Raw genomic sequence first — 23,711 nt, 5'->3', positions numbered from 1 at the left:
GAGGAGTCTCGGTGCGGATTTAACAGCTTTGGCATTGAAAAACGTGAAAAGCTGCCAACGCGAAGGTGGAAGCACACGTTCACACTTGCACAGGTGTTAAACAGAAGTGTTGGACCTTTATGCTTTTTGTCTGTTTCACAAAAAAAGGTCAATTGGGATTCCAACTTTCTGATGGCCAGAACAATCCACAGTGGAAATTGGAGTTAAAAGTGTCTGTGCATGTGTGTGGGAGCACAGCAGGTCTTGGAGGTAGCTTGTGGCAGATGGAGATTCAATTGGAGAAATTCAAAGAGACGTTTAATGTTTTATGTTGCACAGTTTAACCCTCCTGGTATGTGGTTATGTTCGTTACTTAGCTACAGGAACAATGTTAAGGGGTTCAGGGTACCTGCTGGAATCGAAGACTACATATCGTAGATTATAAATAAGAAGGTAACATGTAATTGAAAACAACATAACCTTGTAGTAGAAAATGTCTGTCTCCACATTTAAACATATTTTTAAATAAATATTGAATAACATCTATTTCTTTAAAAGAAATATTTACACTTGACTTAATTTTAATGAGTACTCTTTACTTACATAATACATAAAACAGAGTGATACAACACGTGTATTTTATGTTGAAAAAACAAAACAAAAAGATAAGACGTTTAGTAAAAATGATCACAATTACAAAAAACAAAGCAGATGTTTTCCTCTGTGATGTTTAAAATTTACAATATATATTCAAAATAATCCATTATATTCAAATATGAAGTGAATATGAAATAACTAATATAATATACAATATATGTAATATATTCGAGTGCCTCGTTGAGGCAATTGCTGGGAAGGACACTTTCCGTAACATGTACGTATGTCCTACTTATGCTTTAATAGTATTATATACTATTAAAGTATCTCTTAATTATGCTTTAATGGTATTATATACTATTTATATTTGCCACTTATACTTACATACATATATGTAAGAAAAAATAAGGATAAATTCATTTACGTTAAGAAATCATGAAAAATCCCCTTCTAAAATCTTTGAAGGAAATTCAAAATATATATTTAAATGATTGAATCCAAAATAATCTAAAAGCATTACATGTGTCTTCAAACATTCAAAAAACACAGGAAAAAAATCCAGAATTTTAAAAGGTTGACTACACTTTTAAATAACATTTTTCCAAATACAAAATGTACCCTATCTGAGATAAATCCATATTTTTGCTATTATATATATATATATATATATAACTAAAGCAAAATACAGGTAGTGCCCTGGTTATGAACGAGTTCCTTTCCTATGCTGGCGACGTAAACCAAATTTTCGCGTGAGTCAAAATTAACTCTTTAAGTACCCCCTAAATATCCCCTAAAGCTCAAAATAACTACCTAAAAACATGTATTATACATCATATTAATAACATAAAGTCAAAATTAAGATACTGTACTTATCATCAATGCCGACATGGAGGGTCTAAGGATGGGGGATACCCAGGACTTGAATTTATTTATTCATCTTTGTTGCTTCATTTGCTGTTTTTGATTGTGTATCATATTGCCTCTGCAAAGCCCTTTGAGACAATGTTGTTGTGATCCAGGGCTATACAAATAAAATTGAATTGAATTGAACTGAATTGAATTAAGAGCTGTTACCGTTAAGCCCCTTTGAGACATTGGCTCAACTCCGGTTAAGTCCCAGGATTTAAGCGGGTAGCCCTTATGTCTGAAAGCAATTTCCCGGGTCGACTGATACAGCAATGACACAGACAATAACCGTGGCATGTATGAAAGCAGCCAGTTAATTCCAGGGTAACAGCGCGAAGGTTGATCTCATAAATATCATGGCGGGCCGATCGTCATTTCCTCATTCTTTGCAGTAAGATGAAAATCGAAAAACAAACATCGCAATTATCTACATGGCAAAATGTAAAGATAGCTCAATTAAACTGAAAACATAACGAAATTGAATTCCAACTGGATCTTTGAGCCAAGGAAAAGACAGTCCATCGTCCATCTTTGGTGCTCAACCATGCAAATGCTTCCATGTTGCGGATAACTACTTTTGTTTAGGAATATTTTGTTGCCGCTGCTGACCAAAACAAAAATAATGTCCGGGTAATAAAATCCCGCCCCCTGCCTTCCCTGCACAGAGAGTGCCTAGTCGCCAACACAAAACAAGTCTGAAAGTGTCCAACCCGAGTAATTCCCGGTACATCTCCCCGTGTATGAAAGCCATGACACGGGTAAATCCTGCGTCATATTACACGGGAATTTAGCGGGATATAAGTCCGAAAGGGGCTCTACGCAACCCAAAAAAAAAAAAAAAACGAGTGAAGACAAAATGGCAGACGAGACTCTGACGTCGTGACGTCGAAATCACTTTAAGTTGGGTACATCATACCCCGGGCACTACCTGTAACAGTGCTCATAACAACTGAACATGGCAGCACACCAAAAACGCACGCATACCTGCTACGCAACCCAAAAAAAAAAAAAACGAGTGAAGACAAAATGGCAGACGAGACTCTGACGTCGTGACGTCGAAATCACGTTAAATTGGGTACGTCATACCCCGGGCACTACCTGTAACAGTGCTCATAACAATTGAACATGGCAACACACCAATAACGCACGCATACCTGGAAAGAAATGTGAGCATTAGGGAGCAGCTTGGCACCCGGGAGCTCCACGTAGGCCTCGCGTCCCAGGAAGTGGACAGTGGCCATCTTGTCGCATTTGGTGCCGTAGAAACCGGGCATGCACCGACACACGGGCTCACCGGCAACTAGCAGGCACTGGGCGTCATTTTGGCAGTCGCTGTGGTCGCACGGGCTGGTCTGCAGCAAAATCATGGGCGGAGGATTCTCGCAAAACAAACCGCTGGAAGGACATGAACGTTGTTTATTACACTTTATGCTGTATTTACAACTCTTGTTTATCTAAATGACTCTCACCTGAAGCCCTCCTTACAGACGCATGTGTAACCATTGACAGCGTCCACACACTCGGCGCCGTGTTGGCACTTGTTTTCCAAGCAGTCGTTGTAGTCAAGCTCGCAGAAATCGCCCACGTAGCCTGGCAAGCACTCACACCTGCAGAAATAGGAGCGTCGGTATTGAGACATTCTCAGAATAGACTTTATTGGACTTTTTCACTCAGCATTAGACTCACCTGTAACTGCGTCCAACGTGGACGCACTTCGAATCGTGTTCGCAGGGGTCAAAACCAGGAAGACAGGGATCCAGCACGTCTTCGCACAGGTCACCTTATGAAGAAATATGACCACGTATTCCATGTAGATTAGAAAAATATGGCGTAGACAAACATTTGTGCTGCAATGTTAGGGATTAAGGGCCTTCAGTATGCATTTTTTAACATCGCTTAACATAAAAGAAGGGCATGAATCAAAGAGGAAGACATTAACAGACAGAAAAGGGTGGGAAAAAGGTGGAATTTATGGACTTCTATCTCGCCTAGATGCCATTAAAATACTCGTCTTCATTCTGCGCCTGCTTTAATCTAATCCCGACGCCCCCCCAACTCCCACCACGTCTGTCTCCGCCAGCCTATTCCCAAGACCTTTATGACCTGGCTGCTAAATTACACTCTGGAATCAGCTGGAAACAACAGAAGAAAAGTGATTTCAGGTCATTTTATCAACATGATTCCCAGTCAAGCTGTTTTAAATGCCGTCTTGACAAAATAAGGGACTATGCCGTGAGAGCAAAACCCATGGAAGGCATTCATCTCATCTTCACAAGGACATCATTTAGATTTAGTGCTTTGCTAGCCTGAGCAGAGTGCTTCATTTTCCTACAGTCAGCAGTAATTTACAAAATAAGGCGATATTCGGCCACTAAATAACAATGAACTTGCAAAACGATGAAATGTGTATGAAGTAGTTAAAGTTTTCTGATCAATTACAGATAAAAATGAAAGTTGAGAATAAGGTGAAATACTGGACCAAGTCTTTTGTTTCAAGTTTAACGGCTCCATGACCTTTCGGTTAAGCCCTGACCTTCAAGTGTCCATCTCACAAATGACACGTGTTTTGTTTCTAATGATGTGACCTTTTATAACAGGCAAAATTACACTTAAAAACTGTTGAACATGTCCGCTCTACACGAGAGAAGGAGGCATTGTTCCGCGAGAGAAAATCAAATAATGAAAAGCTCAGCAGTAAGGGTGCATTAATATACCCATATGGGGATCCATCCCGATATACTTTGTATCCCAATAGACACTCATTGGCTATTACTGACGGCGCATCAGCGGTTGTCAATGGCATTCAAACAGGAGCATTCAAAAGCCAATCCTTCCAGTTTAAATGAATTTGATGTCTATCGTTGTCAATGGCAGGCAATGAGATAATAGTAAATATCTTTTTTCAAGTTTATTCTCTATTTCACAATTACAAACCGGTAAATATTCGCTTATTTATTTATTTTAATTTCCTTAACTAAAAAAAAAATAGATTACCGTATTTTTCGAACTATAAGTCGCACCTGAGTATAAGTCACACCAGCCCAAAAATGCGCAATGAAGAGTAAAAAAAAAAAAAAAACATAAGTTGCACCGGAGTATAAGGCACATTTTTGGGGGAAATTTACTTGATAAAATCCAACACATAGAACAGATATATCATCTTGAAAGGCAATTTAAAATAAAAATACAATAGAGAACAACATGCTGAATAAGTGTACAGTATGATTATGTTACATGGTGCATGAACAACGAAATGCAAACGTGGCCGGGTGGTATGTTAATGTAACATAGCTATTTACTCATTTGCTCCCAAAAACGTATAAATACGTTCTGTTTAATTGTTTCAGTGTCCCAAAAACATATTTATACGTCTTTTAGGTTTTTTTTCACAAGAGACTTCTCTAGGTTCTGATGGAACTTTGCTCAAAAGCACAATGCTGAAAATCCATTTTAAAGCAATAAAACTGGCCACTGGAGGGCAGTAGCGCATTTGGTAAGACCTGCAACCCGATTCAATGGAACGAACGGCCAGGCCACAGGCGGAGGACAACCGAATCGACAACCGGGACGCCAGGCGCGGGAAATCCGAGCAGGATGATCGGGAGGACGTCCGGGACGCCAGGCGACAAACGACCAAGTGTGATGACCAGGAGGACGTCGAGAATGCCAGGCGGCGGACAACCGAGCAGAACAACCGGGAGGAAGCCCAGGATGCCAGGCGCTCGACGACCGAGCAGAACGAACGGGAGCGGACGATGTAGTTGAGTCCGTGCTACTCGCCGAACAGAGCCCGCGCCGCCGTGCTCGGCCGCTCGTGTCCCCCGCACCCTCCAGTGTCCCGCGACTCAACCGGAAACGAGCACGGCCAAACCAGTCCCCCCCGCCCCCCAGGAACACAAGTTTCTCAGGCGAACTTCGCCACGAGGCAGTGGTCACCACAAAAGAAAGACTCAAAAAAATCCATCTTGATGAGACACTACAGGCGGTGACGAGAGAAAAGCCCACCCCGTCCGCCGAGACAGCCGCGGCGGCCACAACAGCACCATCTCCCAGCCCAACAGTCCAGCCATGTACAAATAAATTGTTACTTTGCTATCAAAAGCTCTATTTGTCTTGTTGTTTATGTTATTTTGTAAGAGGAAAACATTATTCAGATGTTTGGGATGTCACATAAGCAAAAAATAGCTGTGTTAAAGTCAAAGTTATATTTGAAATGTATGCTTTTACAAAAAGCTCAATTTCTCTTTTTTTTTTCATTAAAAATGGGAAAATTACCCAAACTAAGCTATTTTCTAATGCTGATTTATATAGAATGGAAAAAGATATGAACTAACTTTTTTTTTTCCTGCTGAAAGAAGAGATTAATCTTTCTTTTGGTGGGTTCCATGTTTATATAGAAGTACAACAGAATTTTCTGTGGGCCTTGCAAAATCAGTCAAAATCCAGAAAACCGGCCGGGAGCGAAGGGGGTTGCACCGGTGAAAATGGCTGGGAGTGAATGAGTTAAGAGTTATTCAGATAACTATAGCATAAAGAACAAGTTTAACAAGTTTACCAAACGATCAGAGTCACTCCAAAACACCAAAATAACATGTGAAATGATATAATAATTAGGGCTGTCAAACGATTAAAATTTTCAATCGAGTTAATCACAGCTTAAAAATTAATTAATCGTAATTAATCGCAATTCAAACCATCTACAAAAATATACCATATTTTTCTGTAAATTTTTGTTGGAATGGAAAGATAAGACGGATATATACATTCAACATACTGTACATAAGTACTGTATTTGTTTATTATAACAATAAATCAGCAAGATGGCATTAACATTAACATTCTGTTAAAGCGATCCATGGATAGAAAGACTTGTAGTTCTTAAAAGATAAATGTAAGTACAAGTTATAGACATTTTATATTAAAACCCCTCTTAATGTTTTCGTTTTAATAAAATTTGTAACATTTTCAATCAAAAAATAAACTAGTAGCTCGCCATTGTTGATGTCAATAATTACACAATGCTCATTGTGCTGAAACCCATAAAAGCAGTCGCACCCAAGCGCCAGCAAAGGGCGACAAAACACAAAAAAACACAAGTAACAAGTAGACATGACTTTGCTGTCATTTTAATCTGTTTGAGCGGGCCATGTGCATTAATGGCGTCAAATATTTTAACGTGATTAATTAACAAAATTAATTACCGCCCATTAACGCGATAATTTTGACACCCCTAATAATAATGTGTTAATAATTTCACACATAAGTTGCTCCAGAGTGTAAGTCGCACCCCCAGCCAAACTATGAAAAAAAAAAAAAAAAAACGTGACTTATAGTCCGACAAATACAGTAAATTAAAAAGATAAAACCAATTATTCTCTAATTATTTACGATTCCTTGTTCAACCAGCTTCCCGTTAGGGGATCGTACCGGAGTTTCAGCCGCAATGTAAAAGCTCCGTTGGCCGTTCTGCAGAAGTCTGAGTGAGTAAGTGTACTCTTAAAGTGACACCTGATGATTGGACCGCAGGCCACTGAACCGTGAGCCAGCTCTGCTCTGTGTGTGTGCGTAAAAGAGATGGCTGGCAGCAAACTAGGCTTCTACATGCCAAACAATGTAATGACACGATGTGTGTGTTTTGACTGAGGTCCAGTAGCAAAGAAGTGTGTGTATGTGTGTCTTTTAGAGGACAGTGTCAAGCTAACAAAGAAACTTAACTCCTTACTCAGCAGCTGGCGTAGCTATACTCTCCCTCTCTCACACATCTTCGCTTTATCAACCCGGATCTTGACCTCTTTTCATTCCGTGACATTTTTATGTTTTCTCCTCGCACAGCTCTCGCGCTCTCTCGACTTCCTTCAGGAGCAGTGTCGGGGTCACCACGGAGCGGCTGTCCATTACGGGCTCACCAGCCGGCAAAAGTGGAAATGACCATTTTGTGCGAGTAAGCAGTTGTGCAGGGGGACTCTCGGGGGGGAGTCCAAGTGACCTCAAAGTCACTCACTTACTTTAGTCACATTTCCACCAAGGACTGCATTTTAGTTAGGGTCAACGCACTCTGATTTGGAAGAGTAAAATCCTGACATGGCATGCGTTTCCTAGATGGGCTGAGTCAATAATAAATAGTAAAGCATAGCAGTTCAAATGGATTGAATGTCTATTACCGTCAACAAGTTAATGTGTAATATTTAACCAACAAAACAAGCAAAATATTTTCTTTTATACTTTCGGGGACAGCGGTCACGACAGTAGACAGCTATTCAAAAAATTGAAACTTCAGACCATCAAACCTCTACAGAGCAAGTGACTATTTTGGTCATTTCAAGACATTTTTTTGCCGCCATCCACCACACGAAAACGGCATTTGTTCATAGATAAGCCGCACCCACTATAAGCTGCAGCTGTTCTCACTGTATTAATGGATATTTACACCAAAAGATATTCCAGCAGGGCTGAAACCAAAAGTGGTATTTGCCATGTGGCAAAATGGATTTTGCCATGGGGCATTCTTTTTGCCATGTGGCAAAATGGATTTTGCCATGTGGCATTATTTTTTTACCATGTGGCAAAACTAATTTTGCCATGTTGGCATTTTTTTGCCATATGGCAAAATGGATTTTTACATGTGGAATTTCTTTTGCCATGCGGCATTTTTCTTTTGCCATGTGGCAAAATGGATTTTGCCATGTGTCCTTTTTTTGGTACGTGCCAAAATGGATTTTGGTTTGTCGCATTTTTTTTTGGGGGGGGGGGGGGGGGGGGTATGTGGCATTTTTGGGCGGTATATGGCAGTTTTGAAGGCCATTCACATCCATGCCATTGACGACTATGCATGCTCAAATTTTCCATTCATTTGGAATGGCAGAAAAACGTGTGGCAGTGATTTTTGACCATACACTTTACATTAGAGCACATTGATATTCAGCTGACACTCAAGTCAGGCTATGCCATTGACAGCCATGCATGTCCAAATTTTCCAAAATCCAAATCCATTTTGCCACATACCAAAAAAAAAAAAAAAAAAAAAGCCACAAGGGCAAAAAACTGCCACATGGCAAAAGCCTTTATGCTACATGGCAAAATCCATTTTGCCACATGGCAAAAAAAATGCCACATGGCAAAATCCATTTTGCCACATGGCAAAAAAAAAGCCACATGACAAAAAAAATGCCACATGGCAAAATCAATTTTCCCACATGGCAAAAAAAATGCTACATGGCAAAATCCATTTTGCCACATACCCCCCCCCAAAAAAATGCCACATGGCAAAAAAATGCCACATGGCAAAATCCTTTTTGCCACATGGCAAAATCCATTTTACCACATGGCAAAAAAAAAGCTACATGGCAAAAAAAAAAAAAAATTGCCACACTCCAAAATCCATTTTGCCACATGGCAAATACCACTTTTGATTCTCGCTGTCTCTCAGATATTAACCGGTAACACTTCTAAAAGATGTCATTTAGTGTCATCCAGCAAATGATGTCAGAGATCCGAGCTGGACATAAATGGAGTTAGGGACAAAATTTGCCAGATGACACCTAATGACATCTGTGATAAGCATTCATTAATGCCCATGACATTGTCATGTCATTATTATTACTGCCTTATGACAGTCTTATGATGTCTTATGTCAAATAAAGTGTTACCTATTACCAAAATAAATCAACAAATAAGCCGCACTGGACTACAAGCCTCAGGATTCAAAATGAAGGAAAAAGCAGCGGCTTATAGTCCGAAAAGTATGGTATATAATGCATCGTGTATGTACATATTTTCTTATATTATTCTTTATAAATATGAATACATTAATTAAAATATTACAGTGCTTAAATTTTTAATTAACAAATTAATGAAATTAAAATGACTACAATCAGAAATACCGGTCACGGCCCCAAGTAACACATTAAATAGATCCCCACCACCACCCATAGTATTTAACTCATTGCATGCCATGGAAGGCGCTAGACGTCCAATGACCATTTTGTGCGAGTAAGCAGATGGATTGGGCGTCCAAGGGTCGCCAATGGCAGCCAATGGCAGCCAATGAGTAAGGTTTAATAAAACAATCATGATTCATGCATGAAAAGAGAAAAGACAATTATGAGGGAGAAAATAATATTCAAAGCTAGTTGGCCCTGCGTGAAAAAGTAATTCGTACGTCCTCCTACCTGTGTAGTTGGGCGGACAGACACAAGTGTAGTTGTTGACACCGTCGACGCAGGTGGCATTGTTCTCGCAGTCGTTGTCTTCGCAGTCATCTGGGTTCACCTCACAGCGTTGACCCTCGAAACCCGGTGGACACACACAGCTGCAAACCAAAATGACCATTAGATTGGGGCCAATGCAAGGTGAGGCAATCCAAAAATGCAAGTTTTAACAGGTTATTAGATGTTTTAGATAAATATGTAAATCTATATACAAGAAACCGTTTTTACTAACAAAGAACTACCGATTTTAATTACGTGAATTAGATCTTAAAATGGTGATTAATCTGTTAATTGATTTGACTTTAAACTATTTCTAAATGTCGTCTAATTGACGTACAATGGTATCTCTACATACGAAGTTAAATCGTTCCAAAACCTTGTTTGTAAGTCGAAATGGTCGTATGTCGAGCAGGATTTTCCCATAAGAATACATTATAATTCCATTAATTCGTTCCACAGCCCAAAAACCTACACTAAATCCTTAGTTAATACTGCTGGTACAATTACAAATGGCAATTACACATAGCAAAACACATTAATTATAAATAAAAATCGGAATAATATAATAATAATAATAATTCCTGTAATAATGTAACGAATTGGGTTCTAATGCGACGGACGTTTTTTTCTGTACCTGAACGCACCACGTGACTGACGTGACACAAAGAGGAGCAGTGCGGTTCAGTTTACTTTCGCTTTCAATGTTTTCTTGAGTACACAGTCAATTGCGGCGGACAGCAGGCATTTTGTGTTGGATAAGTTGTGAAATAAATGATAAAAACCTGACATAGCTGGCGATTTCTTTAGCGATGTAACCACAATAAAAATTGTTCACTTATAAAGACTGGCGAACGGTGGTCGGAGGACGGTGGAGATGTATTGTTGAGCCAGTTCACGAATGCGCACCCCACGCTCATATTTCTCTATAATTTGCATGTTCATTTAGAAGGTAAGCTTCACCTTTTCCCTTGTTTCACCACCTGTACCAACCTTTTTAAAACCTGTGTTAATTTCTCTCACAAGAAAGTCAGCCATGCATCAGTCTGCGGTGCTGTCATGTCGTCGTATTTCAAGCATGTCGTTGGATGTAGAAACAAATTGCAAGTCAAATTTTACGTCGGATGTCGAAAAGATCGTCTGTCGAAGCGATCGTATGTCGAGGTACCACTGTACATTTTTTCTTGTCAAAGTCTGAATTTTTCTAAATATCATTGAAGTCAATTTTGCGACAATGACTAGACATCAAACATTTTGAGTTAACAAATTGATGCAAAAAAATTGTTTAAAGACATTTTTTGAAGTGGCATTGACTTTGACATGTATACAGTAAGTATTATGTCCTACAAGTGCTGTTACTGTCCAATTTGCCTTTTTGCTTTTATTCCATGGCGTTTCCTAAAACATTTTATTCTTATCCAAGCAGATCTGCTCAGGGGTACTTTATTTATTATCAAACTGGTGTTCTATCCATTAGCAAAAGGCTTTCGGATCCATATGCATAGTAGTAGTAACCCCTAAATCTAATAGAATGTTAACTTGTTGAGTGGGTGTTTCATCACAAAGCCAACTGAATTGCTTGTGATATTGTAATTGGATGAAACAGTTGTTGCATCCTGTGTGCTCCCACATGCACGTTTCACACTATCAGGCTTTTCTCGCCCACCCTCTTCCCTCTCCATCTTTGCATTTGTCTCTTACACTTCATCAAGTCAACTTACTTTTTATATTAGATGAAAAGGACTTTTACAAGCAAGGTCATCCCGGAGAGAGTGAGTGGCACTTCACAACCCACACACCCACACACACGCACACTTGCGTGCCTTATTTTTCACCCATTTTCACTCTTAAAAGATGTTCTCACCCACTCGTCACTTTCTCATGTGACTTTTTCTCTAACGTCTAAAACTGTTAAAATTGGATGCAATCTATCGATATTTGAAATTGTAAAGCATATCGCATAATAACTGGAATTTCAGTAACTATTAGAGGGTTTTTAGAAGGTCCTTACAAGTGAAATTTCTCAGTTTTAAAAAATAAAAACTTATTCCAAAGAGTATCAAGAAATAAATCTTCACATAAGAAGAGTGCATACATAATTGGTTTTCATTGATTTTGAGCAAATATGAAATGTTGAAAAAATAGGTGTCAAGGTCCCGTCAAATGAGCTTTCTGTAATTGTTTAAAAATAAAACTTTTTCCAGCAAGTGTAAAGAGAACATAAAAGTCAGATGATAAGAAGGAGTACATGAATTATTAGCTGCCATTGAATTTGAGCAACTAATGTATATGGGATGTGAGAGCAAATATGCATCAAGGTCCCCACAAGTTACCTTTTTCTAATCTTTTAAAAATAAAGAAGTGTAAAGACAAAACAAATCGGATGACAAGAAAAGTGCATTAACAATTGCTTGCCGTTGCATTTGTACAACTATATAAAAATTGAGCAAATCGAGAACAAGGTTCCTTCAAGTGACCATTATCAGAATTTTCAATTTATAATTTTTATTTATTTTACTTTTAAAATATTGCTATTGTTTCTAACTTGTTTTGTTAAATACCCATGTATCCAAATTATATTTATGAACAGCACCATGTTACGATTGCTCTTAGAGAACCCCCCCTCCCAAAAACATTTTGAGGGTAGATTTGTGAATTTGTTGCAAACGATAACTCTTCTGAACAAAATGAGGCGAATAAAATATTATTTACAGCACACTTGAAGCGACATTTACACCAATCGGATCCTGACGCTGACATTTTAATGGAATATCCCTAAAGAATTCTAAAACATGTCAGAATGTCAAAGAGGTCCGCTGTAGAGGACACGGGCGTCTACCTGAGTGCTATCAACATTAAGAGCGCATCTGTAAAAGGGTAAAAGGAGCAGGGATATCATTAGCACACGAGGCCGCTAAAGGCCACATGCATATTGAAAGCTTTCAAAGGCCAAAGGGCTCATGGAGAAGACACTTGTCCTCTTGTTTGTCATGCGTGCACCACATAGTACGATGCTGCGGGGAAGGTCTTGATGCTGTCCAAACCAGTACTGATTGGCTGTTCTTTAATGTCATTAATTTAAAAATAAGGGAAAAACAACAATACCTTTCTATTTATGTGTGACTAACCCACCACCGTCCCTTTACATGACTGGAACTGAACTCATTGGCTGCCATTGACAGCGATATACGAACCAGAGTTGCTTTAAAATTATGATTTTACACACTTAAACTTTTTCAGATTACCACTTACAACACTGAATCTAAGGAAACAGATCAACAACTTCCCTTTTTTGAATCAGCCTTAACGATGCTATGAAATAAAACAGCAAGTGATTTTAAAATCATGACAGTCCATATTTTGGACACAAATCTGTCCTAAAAAGTTAGGCTTAATAATGAAATTAGAGCCTAATTAGTCTTCCTTCCTCAGCTGCCTTTGCTCCGCCCACTAAAAAAATATAAAAATGGAAGATTTTTGCAGTCTGCTACCATACTAACCATTGGCTTTCTATTTTCTTGTTGCTGTGTGACCGTTTTGTTATTCTGCCAACATGTACTAGCTAGAGCAGCACGAATAAGCTAGAAAAGCTAGAAATCATTCTGTTTGTGATTACACAACCAGAATTGCTAAAAAAAAGAAGAAAAAAAAGTGGCCTTTCCCTGATGCATTGTTTTATGATGGAATAACTAAGAAATTGTAAAAAGCACCCAGATTTGAGTGTAAAATGACATTAGTGCAGACTTTTTCATTTTTTTTTTTACATTGTTACCATTTCATAGCACCTTCCATGTTATTTCGTAGTCCTAAATTAACATTGGCCGCCATTGACGGGGATGCACGTCCAATTCATTTGGCCTGGGATCTTTCAATTACTGCCAATCCTCCAGAATTTTAGATTGGACATCTACCGCCGTCAATGGCACTGAAAAAACGAAGCCCTTCGTCTGGCATTGACTCGAGCCAGATTGGCTGTTGTTCCACTTGGCATAAGTGGAAAAAAATGCAATGTCTTCAGCGGTAAGTGATAAATAAGCTTTCGGAAGGCGGCGTTGACTGATTTACGTCACAGCATTCGAGGGGGGGAAAACTGACGATGACGACTGACATAGGTGGATTTAGTTTTTGAGCCCTTGTTAAGGTCGGAAAGCAGTTCTGTGAAACATTTTCTCATCTGTTTCTTCACAATTTGCGCCCGCCTCCCACTCACAGACAATAAAACACATCATAAGGTCAAAGGTCGATGTCGTCTTGAGTGATGCACTGCTCAAGAAAGCCCAAAAGAGAATAGAGCTATTTTGTCTAAAAGGATAGCTTATTATCCGTTGGCACAGGTGTCAAACTCAAGGCCCGGGGGGACAGATCTTGCCCGCCACATCATTTTGTGTGGCCTGCAAAATAAAATCATGTGCATCGACTTATTTGCTAAAATAACATTTGAACAAAATTTCTATAAAATATACAGTATAAGAACATTTATTGTTTTTTGTTTTGTTTTGTTTTTTTTGAAATCATTTTCTGTAAAAAAAAAAAATTAAACAAATCTAGAACATACAGTACTTTTCCTCCTTTTTGTCATTTTTATAAAAAAGTAAGAGAATCTTTATTTCCCCCTATTTTTAATTTATCAAATTAAATAAGGATAAAAATGAATGAAAACTGAACAAATGAATAAAACAAAACAATGAATGAAAACTGAAAAAATGAATAAGAAAATAAAATATAGAATATAAACTTTAAATAAACAAAATAATAGTTAATAGTAGTAGTAGTAGTAGTAGTTAATAATAGTTACAAAATAATCATACAAAGAAAAAAAAAAAAATATATATATATATATATATATACACACACATATATATAGAGATATATATATTTACAAAGGTAAACGATCAGTGCTTTATTATCCGATTCCTAGGGCAGACATAATGGGCCCCCCGATGGAAACAAAAATTACGATGTAGCCCACGTTTAAGATGAGTTTGACACCTGATTTATGGTAAATCACTTCTATTAGTTCACCTTATACTTCAAAATGTTATTCAATAACATGTAAAGAAATCCCATTCATACTTGAAGTGGTCTTCAAGGCCCGGTTGAATGTGACACGTCCCTCCATTCAGGCAAGGAAAGCTAACGCAGGCGTTAATGGCTGTTTCGCAGTCCTGGCCCTGAGGAAGACAGAAAAAAAAAAAAAAAATACAATCAAGCAAATGTGTTAGGAATTGGTATAAGATGATTTCTTTAAGTGATAGCTAACATCACATCATCATCTCTCTGCATTCCAACATCATTATTTCATATCCTTTTCACACACGAGTCACTTTTTCAGACACATTTTAATTAACATTGTCACAGGGCATACCTGAAGAACATTCACGAACATCCAATCGTGTAATTTTACAGACAGTGACTTCGACAAGTGCCTTTGTCCTCCTTTTAAATCCTAAGTAGTGTATATATACATACTATACATAACGTGGAAATATGTCTTTAATTTCATTATTTTGATGAATAAATCACCTTCTGGCACCTCCCCAAAAAACTTCCTTTTTCTTTTTTCTTTTATCGCCAAAATTCGGATTTTTTTCTGAAATTTTTTTTTTTTTTTTTTTAAACTTCATTTCTTTCCATGTTTTCTTTAACTGGTAGTTTTAAATAATTTGCAAAGCAAACCCAACTTTTTATTCGACTATTAAGTCAATATTAAGTCACCAGCTGCCATTGACAGTGCTAGATGTGTTTTGCATTTTGACTGGCAGGGTTTGATCGCTGACAGACCTCCCAGTCAAATTGGATTGGACATTTATCGCAGTCAATGGCAGTGAAACATGATCACTCAGTGCCAGTGATCCAAATTGGAATGAATCTGATGTTTATCTATGTCAATGGCAATGAATGAGTTAAAATCAAATTAGTCTGCCTGAGACTTCTCATGGTCAATATTTTAAAGGTTGAAAAAGCACGCCCAAAAATTAAAAACATGAAATTAAATCTATATATATATATATATATATTTACAAAAGTAAATAAGGTTAATAAGATAAAATAAATAAAACCATAATTCCCCCATCAGGAAAAACAGAGACAAAAAAATGGAATTGTTAAATTTTTTTCATTTGCAATGGCTCTAGTTGTGTGTATCTATGCCACTGGGGGGCAGTGGTGCATCGCGGAGACGCACTGAAAGTAATATACAATAGTAGAAGAAGACTTGCTTTCGTTTGCAAAAAGTAAACATTGCATTTTTTGTCTATAATGTTCCTGAGATTTGTGTGAGAATATTCATGTTTTTGAAGGTGAATACAAAGATGCGATGCTGATTTTCATACCGTGTCAATGGCATCTTCCACAGTATATACAGTTGTGGTCAAAAGTTTACATACACTTGTGAAGAACATAATGTCATGGCTCTCTTGAGTTTCCAGTTATTTCTACAACTCTGATTTTTCAATGATAGAGTGATTGGAACAGATACTTCTTTGTCACAAAAAACATTCATGAAGTTTGGTTCTTTTATGACTTTATTATGGGTGAACAGAAAAAAGTGATCAAATCTGCTGGGTCAAAAATATACATACAGCAGCGCTAATATTTGGTAGGATGTCCCTTGGCCATTTTCGCTTCAATTAGGCGCTTTTGGTAGCCATCCACAAGCTTCTGGTTGAATCTTTGACCACTCCTCTTGACAGAATTGGTGCAGTTCAGTTAAATTTGATGACTTTCTGACATGGAATTGGTTCTTCAGCATTGTCCACAAGTTCTCAATGGGGTTTAAGTCAGGACTTTGGGAAGGCCATTCGAAAACCTTAATTCTAGCCTGATTTAGCCATTCCATTACCACTTTTGATGTGTGTTTGGGGTCATTGTCCTGTTGGAACACCCAACTGCGCCCAAGACTCAATCTTCGGGCTGATGACGTCAGTTTATCTTGAAGAATTTGAAGGTAATTCTCCTTCTTCATTATCCCATTTACTCTCTGTAAAGCACAAGTTCCATTGGCAGCAAAACAGCCCCACAGCATAATACTACCACCACCGTGCTTGACGGTAGGCATGGTGTACCTGGGGTTAAAGGCCTCACCTTTTCTCCTCCAAACATATTGCTGGGCATTGTGGCCAAACAGCTCGATTTTTGTTTCGTCTGACCACAGAACTTTCCTCCAGAAGGTCTTATCTTTGTCCATGTGATCAGCAGCAAACTTCAGTCGAGCCTTAAGGTGCCGTTTTTGGAGCAAGGGCTTCCTTCTTGCACGGCAGCCTCTCGGTCCATGGAGATGCAAAACACGCTTGACTGTGGACACTGACACCTGTGTTCCAGCAGCTTCTAATTCTTGGCAGATATGCTTTTTGGTGATTCTCGGTTGAATCTTCACCCTCCTGACCAATTTTCTCTCAGCAGCAGGTGATACCTTGCGTTTTCTTCCTGATCGTGGCAGTGACAAAACAGTGCCATGCACTTTATACTTACAAACAATTGTTTGCACTGTTGCTCTTGGGACCTGCAGCTGCTTTAAAATGGCTCCAAGTGACTTTCCTGACTTTTTCAAGTCAATGATTCGCTTTTTCAGATCCATGTATGTATATTTTTGACCCAGCAGATTTGACCACTTTTTCTGTTAACCCATAATAAAGTCATAAAAGAACCAAACTTAATGAATGTTTTTTGTGACAAAGAAGTATCTGTTCCAATCACTCTATCGGAGAAAAATCAGAGTTGTAGAAATAACTGGAAACTCAAGAGAGCCATGACATTATGTTCTTTACAAGTGTATGTAAACTTTTGAACACAACTGTAAGTATTAAGCTGTTTTTTTTTGTTTTTTTTGGGAACAGAAGAACCAGAAGTGTGTTTTATATTTTAATGCTCCGGATGCATCATTTTCACTGTTTGTTTTAATGGGATCCACGGATGGAAAGACTTGTAATTCTTAAAAGATAAACGTTGTTATGAGATAAACTAATTTGAAAATGAAATCTCTTGAAGATTTCGTTTTTATACAATTGGTAAAAGCAGTTTAACTAGTAGGTCGTCATTGTTGTTGACGTCGCAGGGCGGTGACATCACATGGTTACGCTGCCGGGCTTCCAGAGTATGACTCCGGCGACATAACATGTCATCTGTTCATAACTTTCAATTTGAACCCGAGAGGAACATTTATGAGCATGACAGCACTGTCGATAGTTCACAAAACGAGCAGCAAACAAAATGAACAGGAAAGACGGGATGAGACGTGACAAGAGTAGGGGGGAAAAAACGGTGTTCTGCCAAAATGTGCAACACCGGCGAAACGTCCTACAAGAGGCGAATTTGACACCCAAAGTACTACTGTGCGCTTACAGCTTGTTTTGTTTAGATGCATACAGACAGAACATACTAAAGATGCCTTAAGAAAATACTTAAACGTAGTAATATTAAATATGCTACGTGACTAATGTGGTCAATAGATCAACAATCTGCTTTAAAGAAAACATATTGCTTAAAAGTATGAGAAGGAAACACATGCAAAAAGTATTTTGAGGCAATGAAAAGGTAATAAAAGACTCAATGAAAACACAAATAGTACTCTTAAGTACTCGCTGCTTTTAACCGATGAGCACATGTGCTGGATGCCTTGCCGCGTAGAAGGAATTGCAGTAACCCGCGAGTATTCGTCGACTGACAGTGATAATCTACCTCATCACCCCGAGCGTCCATAAAACATGGCGCCCTCTGTAGGTCAAAACATGTACTAAATATTATAGACTAAATCAATGGCAATATTTTAGTAAAAGAGAACAATTGTGGTTTATTAGCGCCTACAAGTCTTTCAGTCCGAGGTTCCCTTTAAAGATCAATTGGAGTGTGACAGTTTTTAAAAACATCAAAATTGGATCCTTTTTGATGGACTCAACAATAGTCAGGCTGCATTTCCGCCATGTTTGACCAATTAAAATGTCAGGGCTGATCATCAAACTCCTCGTTTTTATTCTCCATCTACAACTTAAATCTAAAAACCGCCCTGGCGTCCTTTGAAAACCATTGCAATTCGCCATAAAAAAAGGGCTGGGTGGGCACGTTCATCGCTATCGGCTGCTTTAATTATACATGAGTTGAAACACATTTACATTCCTGTAGATTTCCCCTCCTCGGTAGCAGATTTGCATGTCTGTGCAGTTACAAGACACAGGAGAATAAGCACATTCCCTTTGTCTTTGAGTCGGTCAGAACCTCTGCTTCAGTCGTCATGTCTTTGCTGATCAACGGCTCCATTCATTATGCATGCATGGACAGTTAAGCCGGATAATGCTGCTAATACTACGGGTTTATGCGGCACGGTCATCCTTCGTGGATCTGGGATGTGCAACCAATTTTGTGTATCACACAAATAGTTTGTCACCAGTAGACGTCCAATCCATTTGAACTGGAAGTCAAATGGATTGGGCGTTGTACCTATAAATTTCCTTTTCACATAAACACATAAACATATCTATTCATTTCGCATCGTCACACATCATCATTTATTCTCCCTATTGCACTGTGTTTTGTCTAGTTTGTAAACACCAGGGACAAGTAATATTTTGATTACAAGGAGTCTCTCTTGTCCAAGGTTATGGCCCCTTTTTTTCACTCTCATGTTTTTCCACTGTTTTTTCATAAAAAGGCTGGTTCTAGCCCGCTGCCTGGCATAATGACAAATATAAACCAAGATCTCAAAGGTATGGGGCATATCTACTTGTGGGCACCTGCGTGGGACTCCCGGGGACGTTTTTCCTGGCCGGTTAGTTTTTAATTACTCTTTTGTTAATTAATGTATTTATGTTAGATGATTATTGCTTTCATTTTGTTCCTGACTTGTGTGTTGTCGTCTCCTGTTCGTTAAGGGAATAAAATAACCTGTAACCTGTTTTCTTCAGCATCTATCGCCGGCAATGGTCATCAAAGAGTCAAATGTAATGTAAAGTTTGAAATGATATTCATCGCCATTGACGGAAAAGTTTGTCAATTATAAAATCATAACGTTCACTGCCATTGACGAACATACTTGTGGTGTTGTTTAACAGGGTTAGATGCTGCTTCATTGTGAATTTCAATCTTGAATTCAATTTTACTGATGCACAACAGCCATCAGATGGCAGAGAGAGGAACCTGTTTGTGAGTACACACGAGAGGTTTCTGGGTTTTTATACATTCAGAGCTGTAGTCACACTATCAGTTCTAGGCTTAGCTTTTGTGAAATGGTTGGTAGCAAATGTATTTAAATTTTTGGACTCATTTAGATCCATGTAAATTTCAGCTATTCATCATTTTTCTCTTAGGGGCAGTTTACATGGCAACTCTGCGACACGAAGACGCAATGACTGTGTTGCGGAGTGGTCTCGCGTTCGTATCGTGTCGGCGAAGACGGAAGGCAAAGATGCAAAACTTGGAATCCTGCCTCAAAAGTGGAAGGATTTGATTGCGGGGCCTTTGGGGGGCTTGCTCTTCATCCATATCAATGGAACGCTCCCGCGCCAATAACGTCAGCACTCGCACACGTCACATTGGGCGTGCCCAGCGGTTCTACTAACAGGCATGAAAATGGGTCAGGGGTTAAAAAGGTGAGAAGGGTATGGAGGACATATTTTCCGGCATTCTGCCAAAATGTCCTACATCGACGAAACATCTATATGAGGCGAATTTGACACCCAAAGTACTACCGTGCCCTCTCAACTTGTTTTGTTTAGATACATACAGGCAGAACGTACTAAAAAATGCCGTAAGAAAAGACTCAAATGTAGTCATATCAAATAAGGAGGGTTTAAATAGGCTCCGTGACTAATGTGGTCAACTGCTTCAGAGCTACCACAAAAAAACACAATGGTTAAAAATATGAGAGGGTAATACATGCAAAAAGTATTTTTGAGGGAATGAAAAGGTAATAAAAAAACTAAATAAAAACAAAAATAGTGAGTACTCGCCGCTTTTAACTGATGTGCGCATGTGAATGTTTGCGCAAGCGCGCTGAGCATTGTGTAAAAGTTTCACCGCGTAGCAAGGAATTGCCGAACACCGGTACACTGAACAACCCAACAAAACATTGAGTTCTGTCGACACTCACTGTGTTTCAGTAATCTGCAGGTGGTACCACAGACACGCATATACCTTGTGCTGGCCATGTTTTATTTAGAAACAAAGTTTACTTTGAAGCTAAACGAATGAGGTGTTCAACACTGTACACGAATGTCACACTGGAAAAAAAGGCGTTACACGTCCCTGAAATACCAATTACCGTGATATTAGAAAGGAGCTTGCGTTTCTTCTTTTATATCACCGTTAAATACACAAGGTTAATGCTAACTTAATGGGAGCTATTTTTTTCACCGGAGATTCGGCTAGTTCTGGCAGTGTTTGACGTCAGCTGCAACGAACGGCAGTAAAATTGTTATACCGTAAAATATGAAAAAGATTGAAACCATTACTTACCAAATTCAATATGCTGACAAATGCATTAATCTAAAAAAAATATTGAGAGTGAGACCTCACTTCGTCCAGCGAACGTGAATTTGTGCTTAGGGTAAGATCATCAGTTGCAATTAGCGATCTTTGACGCTATCCTTTTTTATCCACTTCAAACTTGCGTCTCACTCAGCGGCTGTGATTATAACCTCAACGAAGTTGTTCTCCCAGCTAAGCCTAGGCTAACACTCATCGTTGTAAGTTTTTAGTGAGTTTGTATATTGAATTTGAAAGGAAAATGTGTGTTTTGTTTTTGGCGAACTTTTTCATGGTGCTAATCTGTTAAAGCTACTTACACACGGAAAAATACAATTGTACAACGTTTTAAAAGTATTCATTTTATATATTTGAGTTACCACGGTTTGAGAGCTTAATAAATTGAAGAAAAGTATGCCTTGTGTTTGGAGTGTTTGTTTTTGGGTTCGCTGGAATAGCGTCACTGAAACACAAGGCAACAAAACAGGGGAAGGGGTGAGCCCTGCCGTGCCAAGCCACTTCTGGCTGTATTTTGGACACATGAAAAATAAGAGCGAATCCTGTACTACGGTATGACAGAAAATTTTAGTGGTTTTGAAACCGCGATGTTTTCATACCATGGTAAACCGTGACACCGGTAACCGGCACATGACTACTCCCGACTACCTCCCCACCCCCTCTGAAAACATTTCTCCTCAGATCTATACAATTCTCGTAGGTCACCCTTTTTGATTTCAAAACCGCGAATTTCGTCGAAAGGTGAAAGATTTTCATGCCTGTACTAAACATTAAAAACAGCAAATGGCGGAACATCAGCTTCAATTTACTGTTTTAATAATATTTTTAATCTAAATATGTTGAATGTTTCCATTTTTGTGCCTAGTGGAGCAAAAGAAAAATTCCATTGCTTGGAGTGGGCGGGCATGTTGTCTTCCGGGCTGAGGAGGTTGTTGGGGTCAAAGTGCATCATTCGCTGGCATGAATACTACATCGTTTTGATGTGGTATTGCAACATTGGTCGAATGGAGATGGAACCATATAGATGCAAACACAAAATTTTTCGTCTACTTGGAGAGTCACCATATAAACGGCCCCTTAATTTCATGAAAAAAAAGGTGCCTATTTCCGTTTTAGGTGTATGTGTTTGGTAATTGTTAAACGAAACGATCCTTTAGCCCGTTGTTTCATTATGAGTTAATTTAACACAGGTCAGTAAATAAAATACAGCCATTATTTGTCTGCTGTGACCAGTAAGATGTTCTTCTTACTAATGTTGTTTTTTCTTGTCCTGCCAGCCAGTGGTCCAAATAGTGCTACAAGTTTGAAAAGTCATGATAACGCACAAAATTCTGCAAACCTTCTCCATGTCATCTTCTAGCGGAGTTAAATGTTTCGTGAAATGTGGAGAAAGACTTCGGAATTTTTAAAGTGTGTTAATACAAGAATTCAAAATTGGGGAAAACAAATTATGGTCGTAATTATTTTTCGAACTTTAAAATAAACTCCTAATGGAACACTGGTTAAATGCTCGTTATCCATTCTTCAATCAAATTAACAATTATGAATTGGGAAATGGAAAATGATTTATTCCTTGTTTTTGTTGACACACATAAAACAAAAAAACGGAGGAAATAGGTTAGTTTTCCATTTTTCTTCTTCCGATATAAAAAATCAAATGTTTTGTGGTGGATGTTTCACGAAAGTGTGCTTTGCAGTACATAACACCTTAAATCCAAACGGACAGGTGCAGTGGTAGGACCCAGTCGCGTCGGACACACAGGTGCCATTATTTTGGCACGGCTCTGCCAGGCAGGGGGCGCACTTTGACACAAGGGCAATATCCACCGCACCTGAGACGATAAGCGAGTGAGAAGGACGCTTGCTATAGCGATAAATAGAATAACATGTTTTGCTTTAAAAGAGCCTTTTTACCTTTACACTGGAATTTGTTGAGCGGCGTCGTCAGCAGCAGCCGGTCAGCCATGTCAGGAGGTCCGGTGCAGCGTGCAATGCCTGTCAAGTCACCCGACTTTTTAATCAGAAATCCCACGTAAACGGCATTTTGCCCCTACATGACTCTTCCTACCTGGCTCTTTAAAGCCGGCCTTCACCCACTGGGAGAGCCAGCGTAGGTCGCAGTTGCAGTACAGGGGGTTGGCGCCCAGGGCCCTGCACGTTTCTCAAAATGAATAGCTGTCTAATAATCCTCAAATATGGCATGCACTGTGGGTGACGTACTCACAGGTGGGACAACGCGGTGAGGTGGTTGAACGCACCGTCCGGGATGGTTGAGAGGTCATTCCCGTGTAGAGTGCTGAGAAAAGAGCAAATGGGAATATGAAAGAGTTTGAAAAGGGATGGCTGGCAGTGAATGATCATGCTTCAGTACCATTGACTATGATAGATGTCCTATCGTGTGACTTTTCTCATCTTTCTGCTGTGAATTTAAATGAGTTTGTCACTGGTGGACGTCCAATCCCTTTAAACTGGGAGCGATGGCAGCGAATGAACATTCTCCCAGCCCTCACAGTTTAAATGGATTGGACGTGTATCACTGTCAATGGCAGCCAA

At 38.9% G+C, this 23,711-nt stretch overlaps 1 protein-coding gene across 3 annotated transcripts in view; it reads right to left on the bottom strand.

The window, feature by feature from the left end:
- The window catches only part of slit3 (slit homolog 3 (Drosophila)), a 399,629-nt gene that overhangs the window by 32,676 nt on the left and 343,242 nt on the right, over positions 1–23,711 (bottom strand). For all 3 annotated transcript variants that reach the window (XM_057849631.1, XM_057849630.1, XM_057849632.1), the window contains 9 exons: positions 23,383–23,454; positions 23,227–23,309; positions 23,073–23,153; positions 22,866–22,990; positions 14,760–14,857; positions 9,651–9,790; positions 3,169–3,262; positions 2,952–3,089; positions 2,637–2,877 (listed from right to left, as the gene is read on the bottom strand). In XM_057849631.1, coding sequence (XP_057705614.1) covers positions 2,637–2,877; positions 2,952–3,089; positions 3,169–3,262; positions 9,651–9,790; positions 14,760–14,857; positions 22,866–22,990; positions 23,073–23,153; positions 23,227–23,309; positions 23,383–23,454 — 1,072 coding nt within the window. The remainder of the gene's footprint in view (positions 1–2,636; positions 2,878–2,951; positions 3,090–3,168; positions 3,263–9,650; positions 9,791–14,759; positions 14,858–22,865; positions 22,991–23,072; positions 23,154–23,226; positions 23,310–23,382; positions 23,455–23,711) is intronic.

The sequence above is a fragment of the Corythoichthys intestinalis genome, chromosome 11, assembly GCF_030265065.1.
Source record: "Corythoichthys intestinalis isolate RoL2023-P3 chromosome 11, ASM3026506v1, whole genome shotgun sequence".
Classification (NCBI taxonomy): Eukaryota; Metazoa; Chordata; class Actinopteri; order Syngnathiformes; family Syngnathidae; genus Corythoichthys; species Corythoichthys intestinalis.
The sequence above is the reverse complement of the archived record's forward strand: the minus strand, read 5'-3'. Positions and strand labels throughout refer to the sequence as shown.